Raw genomic sequence first — 17,102 nt, 5'->3', positions numbered from 1 at the left:
AAAGTTAAATCGTGTTTTACCACCCCTTTAAGATACTTGCCTCACAGACCTGAGAAGTAGGCTAATATATATATATATATATATATATATATATAGACAGCTTGAAATGTCTACTTTTAAACAAAACAATTAAAAACGACAAGAAATGGGCTACTCTCTGCTTATTTAGGCTAATTCGTATGAAATGTGCATTTCTCTCTCTATATTTTCTCTCACTTCTGCGAAGATGGCAAGTCTGCATGGTCAACTTTATCTTTGTAGCCGACACTGACACTGACACAGAAAACACAAGTTTATTAATAAACAATTCAAATGTTTCATGCATAATAATTACTTTTGCCGGTTCTTTGTGACAAGCTTTATGTGTCCGTTGAGAATAGGCAATAGGCTATATAATGAAAACGCTCATTATGGTTTAGCATTCTCTCCCATATATATTTAAGTAATTAAATCAATATAAATATGTGATTAAACAAATGGCTTAAATGAACTACTACTAGTCGACTAGAAAAAAAACTTTAGTCGTGCACGGGCAACCCTTATTTCACATATTTTCTAACCAGCACGTGCGGCGGGTGTTCTGAGCGAGCAGTGCGTAATCTTCAGAAATGTGCTCTCCGCTCTGGAGGAAATGTCACCACTCCGCTCACACGCTCTGGTGTGAGACAATGTGTATCTTCTTCTGCTGTCTGAGAGTTGATTGACAGCTTTTAGATGCATTATTGGCATCGCCACCCTCTGATCTATGGAGTAGGACGCAACTTCGGAGCTCCTGCAATTAGCTTCAAAATTAAGTTCATTGGCACATTTTCGTGATATTTTTCTTAGTGTTAGTTCTATTTAACACTTCATCTTTGACTATTGCCGACCAAAATGCCTGCTAAACCCAAAACTGGTCAGTGCTACATCAGCGGCGCTTCAGCGGCCTGCTGCGCACGTTACATCCTCGCCTGGTAGTGATTCCTTCTCTCCCTGCGACGGTGCTGCAATGCCTTCTATTTCACCCGATTTCAAGGAGGAACTGCTCTCTTCACTTCGCAAGGAGATGGCGGCTATTTTCAAAACCGAGCTGCAGGCTGCCCTAAGCGAAAATCTTACGTCTATCAAGACGGAGCTTCAGGCAGTTAAATTTGAATTGACTTGTAGTATTGCAAACATTCAGGCTAAAGTGAGCGCCCTGGAGAGCACTGTAGTTGAAATGGAAACTTTGCTCTCCTCCTCCAGTGATAACATTACTTCGCGACAGTCTAAAGTGGAACACCTGTCTGCTGAGCTGTTAAGAGTGGACAATAAATGTGAAGATCTCTAGGGCATATCGTGTCGCAGCAATATACGGATCATTGGCGTGCCTGAAGACTCAACCAACTCTTCCATTATGTCGGCTGTATCTACTCTGCTCAAGGATGCTTTTCAACTGGACAAGGAGCCCATTTTGGACCGCGCTCACCGTACCCTGCAGGCCAAGCCCAAACCCGGGGAATGCCCTCGCCCCATAATCGCCCGACTGCATTATCATACAGACATCAGACATTCTGCGGCATGCTAGAACCCAACAAAGAATAAAGAACGGCGACATGGCTATACATATCTTCCCTGACCATACCACGAAGACTTCCCGTGCTCGTGCCGCCTTCAATGACATCCGCCGCCAGCTCCGTGAGATACCGGGGATACGATATGGCCTTCTCTACCCGGCTCGCCTCCGTGTCACATATGATGGTACCGAGAGGGATTTCGTATCAACGGATGACGCCAGTGCATACATTAAGACATTAATCAAGTAAGAGATCTGACAACTTTTCAGGCAATATTACCACCGTGGAAGTAGAATGGACAATTATGATCTTTTTACTTAACACACTAAGTTATATGTTACAGCTGATATGTTCATGGGTGCCTTTTTCTCTATTGATGTACGTTGCCGGAGCCTGCCTTAAGCTTAACCGTTACCATTAGGCTAAAGCCAGTAGCCTTGTCTTTAGCGCTTTGTTCTCCATCGTTTGGGGATGGGGTCGATGTAAGTGCTTTGGTGAGGGTGGAGGGGATGTGGTTAAAGTTCGGCCTGTTTGGCCATCCAGTGTGTGGGTGTGCGTGCGTGTTTATCTTTTTCTCTCCCTTTTTCTTTTTTTTTCTTTTCTTTTTTTTTATTCTTCTTCGGGGTGGTGTTTTACATTCATCTACTACTCTTAGTTGATACTCCATAAATGGCTACTAATACTGGTAATTCAGGACCTAATCTTAAAGCTTCACATATTAGACTTGTGAGTTGGAACATCAAGGGTTTGGGAAGTCCCATTAAAAGATCTAGGGTATTTACTCACTTGAAAAGGCTAAACACGGACATAGTGTTTCTACAAGAAACCCACATGCGCATCACAGACCAGGTTAGGCTAAAATGCCCGTGGGTCTCTGAGGTATTTCTTCTATCTTCTTTAAGGCAAGCCTCCATAAGTCTGCTGTTAAAGAAGGACAAGGATCCCGACCTTTGTGGTTCTTACAGAGCCCTGTCTTTACTAAACGTGGATGCTAAAATCCTTGCTAAGGCTAAAAACTTCTCCCGGCCTTGAATTTCAGAAGAGCAAACTGGCTTTATAAAGGGCCGTCAGTTATTTTACAACGTCCGCACCCTTTCACATATAATATACTCAAAAAATTCCACTATAACCCCTGAGGTGGTCATCTCAGTTGACACGGAAAAAGCATTCGACAGGGTCGAATGGGATTTCCTGCTCGTCGTACTAAATAAATTTGGGTTGGGTGATACATTCATTTCATGGATACGCCTTCTCTATACATCCCCACTAGCTAGTGTTTCCACCAATGGTATTCAATCTGCTTTTTTCCCTTTATCTCGAGGCACCCAACAGGGTTGTCCTTTACCTCCTTTACTCTTTGCGCTGGCCATAGAGCCTCTGTCTATATATCTGAGATCCTCTTCCATTTTTTTCTGGAATATCACGTTTTGGAATGGAATTTAAACTTTCCCTTTACGCGGATGATTTGTTGCTATATGTTTCCGACCCCGCCCGCACTATACCAGTAATTTTGTCCTTTATACCTTTATATATCCTTTATATATATTTATTATGTCCTGTACATATAATTTCATTTTGGTCCAAATCTACGCATCCCCCATGGTGTCAGTTAGAGTTACATTCATGCGGTTCATCTTCTTTGTCTGCTTTGCTTACCTTCTCTATCCCTACCAACATCTCTGGCTTTACAGATAAGTTACGGTTACGGTACCAGCTTTTCTTAAGTAGCGGTGGTACCAAAGTACCGGGTTAATCCAGTTCTTGATGCGCTGTCTGAAAGGTGCACAGTTGCTTCCTCTTCATAAAAACACTGAGACATGGCAACCGGCGGTGCTGCTAATGCGGTGGCTCTGAATCCACTTGTTGACGCGAAAGGAGGAAAGAGCCACATATGGAAATATTTTGAATTAGGCTAATGTCATGTTGCCATAAGGAGCCGTTCACACAGCGTGCTTTTTGCACGTGCAAATTCATTTTTTCAAATGTAGACGCGCAGTAAATGCGCTCATAATAGAAGCGATTTGGCGCGGCGTGCTGGTTTTTCCAGGCGCGCCTCTGTTCATGGTTGCATATCAACGACAGACGCCGCGGGAGAGCTTGTGGAAAGGAGAAAGCGGTGCGAACTGCGCTCTCCATGATGAGGAGGAGGTATCAGCAAAGGATTATTTCTAGCCCTTGCATTAGCTTTATTACTAGATTTATTTATGGAGATGAGAAATAAAAAGCCGCCCTGTACAGCTACGATCAGCTGTTCGGCCGAGCTTTCCATGTTATACGGAAAGGCCGAAGCTGATCGCATTGTGTCACATGACCTGTTGAGATGAGATGTTTTCATCTCGTTATTTGAAATAACGAATTTGTCAAGCGCAAGTGTCAAGCGCAAACCGCAAGTAACTTTGTGGGCGGGTCTTGGGCACTATTTTACCGGCGGGATAAATGACTCTTGCGCCCAACGCAAGTTTAAAAGGGGTTGGTCTGAAATAGCTTCATTATTCATAGGTGTGGTTTGGGCATAACGTGAGATAAACCAATCAGAGCGTCATCCAACATACCCTTTAAGAGCAGGTGCGCATGTTGCATGGCGGATTGTTATTATTATGGCGGATTTACCAGGCGCGCTTCAGAATTGGTTTATAGCCGAGGAGATCGATGTTCTCGTCAGGGCCGTAAAAGAAAGAGAAGTGACATTGGGGATGGGACAAATCCACCCCAATCAATAGAAAAAAATATGAGAAAGCTCAACTTAACGTGATTTCGCAGTCTCCAGATATTTTTTTTTTCCTGGTTATTGACGGACAGACTAATTTGTCAGATGTCCTTATATACATATGTGTCTTGAATGGGCAAACAGGTCTAATCCGTCATTACTACAATTTGCCTGAAAAATTTGGGTAAATGTGTAAGCTAGATTTATGCCTATTTTTTCACATCTTCATGGACACCACAATGATTTCCCTCGTGTGGTAATATTTTTTCCTTGTTATAATGTATGATTTGCAAAAATAAAAACTGCTGCATCTTTGGTGATGAGAGAGTCAAAGTGTATGCGCGTTGTGCACTCGCTACATTATGGCCAAGCATGTGCGGTTAAAATAGCATTATGAATAACGCGCAACGCGCCACTGACTTCAGACTAGGTTTTTTGGGTCAGTGGCGGAATTGTTTTCTGGAACTGCAAAATAGCACTAGGGAATGTTTGCGCCGAAACACGTGTCACATGACACTTTACACTTTAATATATTTAAATTTAACCTAAATTAAGCTTTCATACCGAAATTAGTACAGAGAACAATGGATTTTTATTGGTAATGGTACCGAATACTGAAATGTTGGTACTGTGACAACAGTACGCAGCATCTCGAAAGTTAAATGAGATATCAAAGTTTAATCAGATGAAGGACCTGCGTCTGGACACGACCACAACACATGATCTACTCAGCCGGATCCGGGCCATACCCACGTGACTCTGGTCTACAACCAGATGAACTGCATAATATAATGTTCTGATCCAATCTGACCTCTGACCTTTAATGCTGCCTGAATCATAATCATACAATGTTTGTTCGTTGGCAAGAGGAGAACTGAGTGACTGAGTCTGGGTTCTCACAGGGGTTTCTTCTCCATTCTGTCACTGATGGAGTTTTGGTTCCTTCACTGTCGCCTTTGGCTTTTGGGCTTTTTGCTTGCTAAATTGGGGACACTTAATATTCAACAATATGATTGATCTCTTGCATTGACACCATTATATGACAACTGAACTGAGCTGGAGAATGAAATCACTGTTTTCTCCAGAGCGGCTGTATAGATAAATTTACTAAATTAATAACTTTTTACAACAAAAGTGAACCATCAGTGAACTTACTTAAGCTGGACTATGATGCTAGTTTCTTCTAAATAGATTTTTGTCATATTTTTCAGCTGTTGTTGTGGTTTTCAATCTTTCTGAAAAATAACTTCGCAGAGATCTTTGATGCCAGAAATAATTAGACTTTATTTTCGAACGCCGTCCCGTTCCATAGAACGGCGCTCTAACGCTCTCTGGCCCTCTGGCCTTCCAGTGCGCGCTCCCGAGTATCTTTTGGTTCAGAGTTATATACATACTTCTTCTTACAAAGAAGGTAACACACCCTATAGATAGTTTTGGGTAAAGGTCTTTTACCATGTGACTTCTCAGAATAGAATTTTCTGCAGCAAACAACATTCCATTCAAGGTCTTTCACATACACAGAGGAAATCCAAAGTCACAGACAGAAGAAATAATTGTGTCCAAATAAATAGCAAAATTACTTGTTTTCTAAATAATAAAATCTTCTACATTCCCTCCTCTGAGGCTTATTAAGCCTCACATTCACTATCTTTTTTCCAGAGTGTAGTTTCAAAATCCAGCTCCCTCAGTTATACTACCTAGTGACCCAACTGAGTCACTCATTCTCCTTTCCAATTACTGGATTAAGCCACCACACTCCGGAGGAGCACTCGAGCCAAACATCTTCTTCCATACATTTTATTTCTTTTAGTTGTTCTTTCTTTTTTGTTTAATGGAAAAATTAAAAGAATCGAGGTCTCCTAGTCAGACAAACTTAAACATTGTTATTAGTGTGTATATACCTTTGTTCTTGCATTGCATGTTATTGTCACAGTTATGTAGAGTATATCAAACATAAAAGTCTCTTATACTATTGAAAGTTTTCTTGCGGTGTAGATATCCTCTAGGGTCTGGCTCATCAATCATCTTCTTCGTCCTCAATTCCTCATTTACTGGAATCAACATCCAGGGTTTGTAAATATCAATTTGGTTGCCCTCTCAAATTAGTTTTCATTATCTTTTTTCCGCATTTTCATTCGTTTAACCGTGGTTTTCCAACTAATGATCTCAATATACAAAGTACACAACAGAATAATAACCCACTTTCAATATCCCTAATTGAGAAAACCTTAATTTTCAAAACTTTTCATTAAGTTTTTCTTAACTTCTGCTCTTAAGTTTTTCTTGACTCAATCGTAATTGCTAAATTTTCCTCCCTGCGCAATATTATTCAGTAAAAGTGCAACACTGATCACCAAACATAAGTCATTCTACTTTTTTCACATAATTGTTTTTCTCCTAATGCAGACAAAGCATTATAATAAATATCTGCTTATTATAGTAGTTTAATTAATTTATTATGCATTTTTTTTCTACTTGATCCATATGACTATTAATTCAAAATATGGCTGGGTAAACATAACTCTCTCATTTTTATCACTTCTTATGAGAGAATATCATTTCTTAAATTCGAAGAATCCATCTTTTAGTCAGTCAATTTTAGTGAACAGAACACTTTACACATCTAATAAATTGCAATACATTTCACTTACTGTCTATTATATTACCAAATTTAAACAATAAATTCCATTTTGACCTTTTTAATCTCGCGTGTTGCTTCTCATTCTCATTGTAGCTCCTCAGTTCAAGACTAAACTGAATACATTTTCTTCGTTTCTACTAATTTCTAAATAAACTATCATGAATAAACTAATTATGTCTCATGTAATCACTCTAACTAAGAAAGCTTCAGAGCAATGTTACATTTATCTCATAAAAGTCATTCAATAAACTCATTAGACAATTAGAAAAATAACTCTAGCAAATAACTTTTTGCACTATCTTACATATTCCTTATATGTACATTTCTTTTTCTTTATATCTAACAATCCAAAAGTTTTTCTATCAACCTTTTAAACCATTAGCATTATAACTTAATTATTATTAAAACTTCCTTGTGTTCGTATGCAACTTATTTTTAATCTTTTATTTTTCTCTCTAGTTGACATATAATCTGACCTTATTTCTGATAGATTTTCAATCTAAGGATTACTTCTCTGTTAGAGATTGAATTTCTGTTCCTGTCCCTCCTCTGCTGATTTCATTGCTTTTACCCATCTATATCATGTCCACATGGTATACTGATATATGGCCTATTTTTGTCGCTATTCTTTTCTTAACTTTGTTTTTGCCACAAATTTCACAAAACTTTGCAAAAATGCATCTAATTTAAAATGCCTATAATTTTATATTCATTTTAATTTTTAATTCCTTTCCTTACTCCCCCCTTTGCGCACTGGTTTAAAACCATTGCGCATCTGGACTGAGAATATTCAAAAGTATTCATTGGTTTAACAATCTGTCCTTCATGTGAATGCCAAATATCTATACTTGACCCCCCTCTGGTGCCATTTAGATTGTTCACAAGGGCTTGTTTGTTATAGAATTTCAATAACTTCTTGTATGTCTATAAACTTTCTACTACTAAGCACTACTTGATATAATTTTAGCTAATCAATTGCATATTGAATCAAATTGTATTCTTATCAATTAAAATTAAAATTTAATATTTGTTAATACTTGCTTTAATTTCAACTGTAGCCTTAAATTAATTAAGTATACCCTTGTATTGACAAGTTACATCTGAGTACCCCTTAAAATTTATTTTAAAGTTATTTTTAGTTCTAAAATTTTCCTTCATGAATTTCTTAATTCCCATTATGCTATATTAATTGTTAACATTATTTTAGTTTCTTTTCTTAATTAGTCATTATCATTGTTTTCTATGTTGCGTAATATATTTTTCTCCTCAATCATTTTTGTTTTGATGGGGTTATTATTAAGTTGCTACTGAATCTATTCAAGGGCTGAACATCCAATCATAGGAAAGTTGGTTGATCAAGATCAAGATCAAGATCAAGATCAAGATCAAGATCAAGATCAAGATCAAGATCAAGATCAAGATCAAGAATTTTTATTGCCAAGTAGTGTTGTGCACATACAAGGAATTTGCTTTGGTAATAAGGTGTTACCGAGGCTGCTATATTCAGCGCCAACTTGAGAAAAACAAAAAAACAGCATGACATGAGGAGAGGTGAGGAGAAAAAAAAGGCGACCCCCAGACTATGCTCCTGTAAGGAGAACAGTCTGGGAACAGGAAAAAACACCTCAGCAACATTAGCACATAAACAGTACACTCTACAAACAAGACATTGCAACATGGTGGGGAGTGGGGGATGGAGGTAGTCCAGCCCAGGCAAGCAGCATCCGGTCCTGCAGCCATTATGGCGCTGGTCACAGACCCGCCTGTCAGACTGGGGGTACGAAGCGGTGAAGGCGTGGGATGGGGTGTGGGTTAGGTGCATATCTGTGTATGTGTAAGTTCATGTGTGTGTAGGCCTGGAGAGAGTCGCTAAGCCAGCACCATAATCTAGGAGCCTCAGTCCGCAGGATTGTCATAGCGATACACAGCAAGTTGCCATGGAGACAACCTTGATCATGTCCCAGGCAGAGTCAACAATCAGCAGGTGTCTGAGGAGTCGGGGAAGGAATGCAAGAGCGGCTCACTGCAGTGCTCTTCCGGGAGAGTTGTTGTTCCAACAGCGGCCTTGGCCAAGGCCAGTGCTGGTAGGGGGGTGCCGAAACAGATAAGATTGGGATTGTTTGGTCTTCGGGCGAGTAGCCGCATTCAATTTATGCAGGCTATTCTCCTGGTCCGTTGACTATTTTGATGTTGACTATTGTTTGAGCTTGTACTCATCTATGTTGATTCTCTTTTCTTTGCACAGTTCTTCTCATTACTGTATTTCTGGTCAAGTTTGTCTTTTCTTCCATTCATGATTTGATCATTCTGTTAACCTTGTCATCAATCATTACATCTTTCACCAGGGTGTCTCCAGTGAGTCGTTCGTTGCAATGGACTCTTTCTCTCATTGTCAGCATGTCCTTGATCCCTCAGTTCAGTTTGGGGGGGTTGCTGAAGTCAGTTGGTGTATTTTAAGTTGAGAGGCATGGACTCAAATGTCACACTGTTGATCACTTCTTCTGAAATTACAAAGCACAGTTACTGATTCTTTTTGTTAGACTCGTCCCAGAATCTTTCCTGGAATCGAGCTGCTGCTATCTGTAAATTAAAGCTTAATTATTTTTGTTAGTGAAAACATCATGTGATTTCAATCATCTGCTCATCTGTCCCATTGTCCTTCTCGCTGTTACCTGTAGAAAGGTCATGTGGGCTGAGTGGTGTCCTTTCTGGTTTCATTAACAGCAGGACTTTAATCCATATATTCCCATTTGTTTTTCATAAATTTGACTTTTGATCATTATTTGCAACTTTTTTCATTTTTCTTACAATAAATTTCAATGTACCCTTATAATTAGTCAATTCTACTCAGTTATCTCTTTGTCTTGAGTTCCACTATCAACCCACTATTTATTAGGCATCTTGGACAATACTCAACCCACTTTGACAAAAGTTACAAGACAATATTTCATACTTTTGACAAAGATCAGCTCCATCATGATATGCTGAAAAGAAAGGCAGACGTGTTATGCTGCAAAGAAAGTCAGATATGTTATGCGCTGCGCAAATGTGGCACTGTTTTTTCTATTTTTATTTTTCTCTTTTCATTCTTTGTTTTTTCATATTGTTACTTCAGTTCCTACCAGGAAATTTAACCAAATGCATCCATGGTCATTATTTTACTGGGCAGAATTAGTGTTTCTTCAGACATCATCTCTCACTCATTCACACTCAGTGTCTCTCTCACACACACACACTGTCCAGCATACACTCTTGCAGGTTGTGCTCTAAATGTGGCATCCTATAATTTTAGCCATAAGGTTGATCAGGTCAACACAGCTATGTCAAACACTACTGAGAAGTGTCAATGATCATAAGGTTTAGTTTAACACCGTTGTTATAATCCTTTTTGTCTTTTTACAAATTCTAATAGACTAAGTATTTTAGAATAATAAGCCTGCCATTGTAATTTTTCAAATGCATTTTGTCATTTGTTTTTCTGATTTTTCCTATTCTTTTTTGTTTTTTGCTCATGAGCTGCTTTATGAAATAAATTGGAGATCTCTGCATAATCTTGGATCCATGGCCAACAACATTTCCATCTCATTATCCCAGTTCTGACAGCATTTTTTGCGATTTCATAAGCTTGGACTTTTGGAGTAATTTTTTTTTCCAATCTATATCTCTAAAAACTTACCAAAACAAAATGGAGTGACCAGTATCATTGTTTTGCAAACAATAATAATAATTCTTTGACATTTTGTGTCTATCTTTTTCTTTGCTACAGAATAATTTTTCATGCTTTTAGCCCTATAATCGTTTCATATAATAGCCCTCACTATAACAAATCCAGCCTCAGTTTGAACTATTTGGTGAGTTGAGCACCCACTTCTCTCTTTCAGTGTATTCTCTTTCTTTTTTATATGGCTGGACTTGAACCTACTGGAAAAGCAAAGAGGGTTAGTTTAGCAGAGAATATAAAGAATTGCTTATGAGACCAGTGAATAATCAGAATGAATAAAGTTAATATAATAACTAAATTTGAAGCAGTCTCTAGAGTGATCATCGGAGTTGCCACACCTGTGTTGCCAGTAGGGGAAGGGTTTCGGTCAGTTCTTCTGTTTTTAGATTATCAGTCTGTTGAAGCTTCTTGGCTGTCGCTCTGCATGTGTCGTCAGCCTAGCTGTCACTCAAGGCTTGGTGTAAACTGGAATATTGGCTCTGTTTTTTCTCTGCCTCTGCTGAGTTTGGGCTTTTGATAGATTTTGCCACAGCTTTGCATCTCAGGATTTTCCTCTTGTCCTCAGGAAAAAGTCTCCAGTGAAATAGTGAAAGTTTCACCTTTTCCAGCATTAAACAGTCTTTCTCCATGCTGAGTTTTCCAGAGAGTGGTCATCTTCAGAAGGGGAGCTGAAAGCCCCTCACCCTCTCTTCTTCTTCTCTCTGCAGTCGCGTCTTTGACCTTTCACCTCTTCCATTCTACACTGAAGCCATCTGAAACTTGAACACTCAGAGAGCTGCATAGATCAAATTAGTCTTTATAAATATTTGTTCCTGAGCTATTAGCTCTTTATTTAAATTCCACTTTTAACCATCTTTTTCCTAGTTCTTTTATACTATATAATAATCACTGGTTGACAACAGCAGTTCTCCCATTCTGTTTTTAGTAAAGCAAGTTCTTCGTTGCAGGAAAAAGCAAGCTATTTCTTCATTGCAATATGAGCAATAATCTAACTTTGATTTTCTAAGTATAATACAATTAAATAATGTTCCCTATCATAAAATCAGCCTTCAATCTTTCTCCTATATTTGCATGCTGTGCTCAAAATAATCTAACATGGTGAATAAACTTTTCCTCACCCATTCCCAACAATTCCCATTTACTACAATTCTAAGATTGCTGTAAATTATTTATGACTGTTGAAACTTGGTCACCCAATCTTGTTCACTTTTAGCACACTGCACAAGTTATTTTTTCCTTAGCACAAACTTAATTATCTACAATAGAATCATTTTTCTCTCACTTTGTCTTCAGGGATAATGAGATACAAATTTTAGACGTCTTCAGATATAAGATAGAATATATTAAGCACGTGCATTCTTATTTATTTATCCATTAATATATATCAGTCCATTTATTAATATATATTTTATACTTTAACTTATTTATACTACAATAATCTGCAAGACTAATATCTTGAAACAATTGTTTTCTTTTACTATTTCCTTTACTTTTAATACTCATCATTTATACATTACTTGTCTCTCAAGCACATTCACACATTCCTTGTCCCCTATTTTTAACCACAGTCACAGTCAAGCAGACACACAGGACAGGATCCTACATACACACACAGAGCTATATTCTACTCACAGTGTTTCTCACTGTTTTTACAAACAATACTTCACTGAATAACTTTAAACTATCACAGACCTCTGCGATTCAATTTAGCTTACCCGAGCAGTCCATTGTCATTCCTATGACAATGCGGTAACCATAAGCTAAACTTCTAATTCCCCTATTCCATAGGATTTAACTTAACCCGAGCAGTCCCTCGCTAGTCGAGGCGGTAACTGGTAAGCCAAACATAACTTCCCCGAGCAGACTTTTGCTAAATCTTTAACAAAACGGTAACCGGAAGTTAACCTTGATCTGTACGCATGCTATACTTGTATCCGTCCAGGCCCACTTACAAGTAAACACAGATCAACACTGATATCTTATCAGTACTTATAATCCTCTGTGTACATGCTATCTTATTATCCGTCGAGGCCCTCTTAATAAGAAACACAGAGTTCTGGTAACCTTTACCAGTATACTTAATGATACCCAATACCATTAAAATCTACAATAAGTTGGTAACCTTTACCAATAAACTCAAACTCTTGCTAATCATCCATCCAGGCCCTCTTGATTTAGCAAACACAGATTCTTACATACGTACGACAAAACCTTTAGCGGCACATCAGCATCCTACCAATATTCATACAATCTGCATCAGATTACATAAACACAGGCAAACACTAACGGGAGCTCCGCCGCGCTATAACACAGTACTTGACATCATCAACAACAATAGACACTTATTTCTAGAATCAAAGATCCTCTTTTCAATTTTTTAGTTCTTTAAACTTGGAGAAGCATTTTAAAGGGTCTTACCACTCTGGCTCACTGGTGACAACACACACTTTTTCAAAAGCAAAAATTTGCTCACCTCAAATTACAGTGGCCACTGTTGTCTGTGTCGGTCACCAGAGTCGCCTTTCGTGGTTCCTTCCGCTTCAACCCAAGTCCTGCCGGGGTCGCCAAATGTTGTGGTTTTCAATCTTTCTGAAAAATAACTTCGCAGAGATCTTTGATGCCAGAAATAATTAGACTTTATTTTCGAACGCCGTCCCGTTCCATAGAACGGCGCTCTAACGCTCTCTGGCCCTCTGGCCGTCCAGTGCGCTCCCGAGTACATTTTGGTTCAGAGTTATATACATACATCTTCTTCCAAAGAAGGTAACACACCCTATAGATAGTTTTGGGTAAAGGTCTTTTACCATGTGACTTCTCAGAATAGAATTTTCTGCAGCAAACAACATTCCATTCAAGGTCTTTCACATACACAGAGGAAATCCAAAGTCACAGACAGAAGAAATAATTGTGTCCAAATATATAGCAAAATTACTTGTTTTCTAAATAATAAAATCTTCTACACTGTACAGCCAAAACTGTAAAGCTGCTTTGAAATAATCTGTATTGTAAAAAGCCCTATATAAATAAAGGGGACTTGACTTATCTACTTGACCGAGAGACCCTGGACATCCTAGTGTTTTTTTTTCATGCTAACATACAACCAGATATCATTCCAATTATTTTTTTTGTTTGTGGAGCTAGCAAGTGTCAACCACGACATCAAGTCTCATTCATTTAGAGGAAGGGAACTTTTTTATTTATTTCAGCAAACGTCAAAAAGACCCCGAATCGCTTATAAGGGCCAATTAGGGTTGAAGCTAGACTCAGCAGCACTGTGGCCCTCCAGGAACTGAGTTTGACACCCCACATACCCCTTTTCCACCAAAGCATTTTGAGAGCCGGTTCGGAGCCGGTGCCTACTCGCGAACCAGTTCTTTGTATTTCGACAGCCAAAGAACCGGTTCTCGGCCAGGAAAACTGGTTCCAAATTGGCACCAACTCTTTGCTGGGCTAGAACCTGTCACGTCCTCGGGTGGATGAAGAAGATGAAGGTAGGCGAAGTTACAAAATAGCAAAGGTTTTATTCCAATAAGTAAATACCCAAACAAACAGAACAGTGTGCTAGTGCACAAACAATAACCAGCAAAGACAAGCGTGAGAGGGGAACTTAAATACACAGATAATGACAAGGGCAACAGGTGACGGTGATGATGATGATGAGGGTGATGAGGCGCAGGTGCAGGTGATGATGACAGGGGATGCTGGGAAGTGTAGTGCAGACAAGGACAGACAGGTGCAGACGAGGACTGTGACAGAACCAGAGAAACGTTCTTTTACCACGTCATGCTTAAGTCGGGGGCTGGGGCGGGTTTAGATGTGTTCTATACATCTTTTCTGACCGCAAAGCCAGGAGAAACATTTGCAGAAACACGATGTAGTCCGCCATTGTAATTTTTATGCTTGAAGTTGGCGCAAGCGTTTCTAGCTTTTTTTTTTTTATTGAAAACATTATATAAGCAAAGAAGAAAACAGTCACAATATAGAACAAATAAACGGAAAGAAAATAAGACACAAGACAGGGGTACATAACTAATCAGAAAAGATTACATATCAAAGGAAAAGATTAAAATACTTACATATTTCAATTGTTTTTAAAGCCTTCTTGGTACACGAGTTAGAGATAATCCCAAAGTTATGTTGTACTTGCAAGCGTTTCTAGCTAAGTCGTATAGCGACGTACACAGTGACGTAACGACGTCGTTCGCTGGGCGCTCTAGTCAGTGGAAAAACAAACCGGTTCTGAGAAGGTTCGCAAGTTGAACCAACTTTGAACCAGCACCAGTTCCGAACAAGTTCTTTTTTGGTGGAAAAGGGGTATCAGAGACACCACACAGGGTATTTGAGGCACCTAAAGGGTTCCTAAAGGTTCTCGAGAAGGTCGCTTCAGGTTGCAGACTAAACAGTGGCTCATGTTCTTTTTAATTTTACAGTCACACGTTACATTGTGGCATACTGTAACATAATGTGTGTTGTGTGTTTCAGTGAGTGATATGAGGATTGTTCTTCTGGGTAGGAGTGTATCAGAAAACAGCCGAGTGGGAAACTTCATCTTAGGAAGAGCAGCGTTTGACAGTGAACCTCCTTCAGATGATGTAGAGCCGCACAGTGAGAGAATCAGAGGAAAACACATGACAGTCATCAACACTCCTCTCCTTCTCAGCCCTGATCTCTCACTACGTCACATCACACAGGGAGTGAAGGAGTGTGTGTCTCTGTCTGTGCCGGGACCTCATGTGATCATTCTGGTCCTCAAACCTGATGAGTGTTCGAGAGAAGAGAAAGAGTGCATAGAGATAGTACTCAACGGTTTCTCTGACAGTGTGTTTGAACACACTCTGGTGCTCACGACACAAGAGCCTGACGGTGCTGAGCCGACTGAAGTCAATGACGTCATAAAGGGAATCATTAATAAGTGTTTTAACAGACAGTACAGACTGGGGACAAACAGCACTCCTGATGACCTTAAAGCGACATTTCAGGAAATTGTTCAAGGGAATGATGGACGTTTCTTGATTTGTAACAAATATGAAGATTTCACTAAAGAAGCAACAGAAGGAGGTGAGTCAACAAAATATGAGTAAATGTAATCTTTATTTGTAAATTTCTGCAGTCACATCATGTTGCATCAAATTATCAGCATATTGGTGTGCATGTAGACACTCGTCTATATTAAAGAAGATAAAGTCAATCAAGACAAACTTTTGTGTTGGCGTTTAAAGTCCCTGTAAAGTCAAAATTAAGTATGGAGTTTGTCACACCACAGAAAAATGTGTTATTAGCCACCCAGCAAAATTTGAATGATAAATAAGCCACCAATTAAATAAAATAAGGTATCAAAATCTTGAAAAAATTAGCAGTATTCTCTGTTCTCAAACGCTGGTGGCGTGTCCTCTGGCTGCGCTGAAACCACGCCCAAAGCTGCAAGATGGCGACGGTGATTTTAGGTGATACTGCTTTTGGGACAGGAGGATGAAGGCCGAGGCGGGAGATAGTCGGTTCGGCCCCGTTCACCAGTAACAGCGGATTATCAGTGAATCCCAGTTGTCTCCGACGAAAGTTTATAAAACTATCCCAATGTGTAAATTGATCCCTACAGAGGCGTGTTTTGGCGGTAATCCTCAGCTCTTCGTCAAGGTGGCTCTTCACAAAATTAATCCACCTCTTCTTGATGTGATAGTTTTTCAGAAATTTAAATAAGGACACCGATCTGTTTTGTAAGTGATGGCATGCGGGTAACGCTCATTTCCGTGACGAAGGCATAGCTAGCTAGCTACCAAACTGTAGGCTGTAGTAACTAATAGTACTAAAAGTAACTCGCGATTGAGCGCCAATTGATGTGAATGTGTTCTAGATATATTGTTAGGGGAGGAGTCATCAAGTAGGGGCGTGTCCAGGAGCTCAGGGGCTCCAGTGCGTCATCAAGTAGGGGCGTGTCCAGAAACTCAGGGGCTCCAGTGCGTCATCAAGTAGGGGCGTTTCCAGGAGCTCAGGGGCTCCAGTGCGTCATCAAGTAGGGGCGTGTTCAGGAGCACAGGGGCTCCAGTGCATCATCAAGCAAGGGCGTGTCCAGGAACTCAGGGGCTCTAGTGCGTCATCAAGTAGGGGCGTGTCCAGGAACTCAGGGGCTGCAGTGCGCCATCAAGTAGGGGCGTGTCCAGGAGCTCAGGGGCTCCAGTGCGTCATCAAGTTGGGGCGTGTCCAGGAGCTCCAGTGCGTCATCAAGTAGGGGCGTGTCCAGGAGCTCAGGGGCTCCAGTGCGTCATCAAGTAGGGGCGTGTCCAGGAGCTCCAGTGCGTCATCAAGTAGGGGCGTGTCCAGGAGCTCAGGGGCTCCAGTGCGTCATCAAGTAGGGGCGTGTCCAGGAGCTCCAGTGCGTCATCAAGTTGGGGCGTGTCCAGGAGCTCAGGGGCTCCAGTGCGTCATCAAGTAGGGGCGTGTCTAGGAGCTCAGTGTCTCCAGTGCGTCATCAAGTAGGGGCGTGTCCAGGAGCTCAGGGGC

General features: G+C 40.0%; 1 protein-coding gene across 6 annotated transcripts in view; it reads left to right on the top strand.

The window, feature by feature from the left end:
• Nucleotides 1-17,102, top strand: part of LOC143718294 (uncharacterized) — a 62,048-nt gene that overhangs the window by 26,883 nt on the left and 18,063 nt on the right. For all 6 annotated transcript variants that reach the window (XM_077209345.1, XM_077209347.1, XM_077209343.1 and 3 more), the window contains one exon: nt 15,087-15,662. In XM_077209345.1, coding sequence (XP_077065460.1) covers nt 15,087-15,662 — 576 coding nt within the window. The remainder of the gene's footprint in view (nt 1-15,086; nt 15,663-17,102) is intronic.

Source organism: Siphateles boraxobius, unplaced genomic scaffold, assembly GCF_051911475.1.
Source record: "Siphateles boraxobius isolate OS27281-9 unplaced genomic scaffold, OSU_SipBor_1 61, whole genome shotgun sequence".
In the NCBI taxonomy this organism is placed as follows: Eukaryota; Metazoa; Chordata; class Actinopteri; order Cypriniformes; family Leuciscidae; genus Siphateles; species Siphateles boraxobius.
The sequence above is the reverse complement of the archived record's forward strand: the minus strand, read 5'-3'. Positions and strand labels throughout refer to the sequence as shown.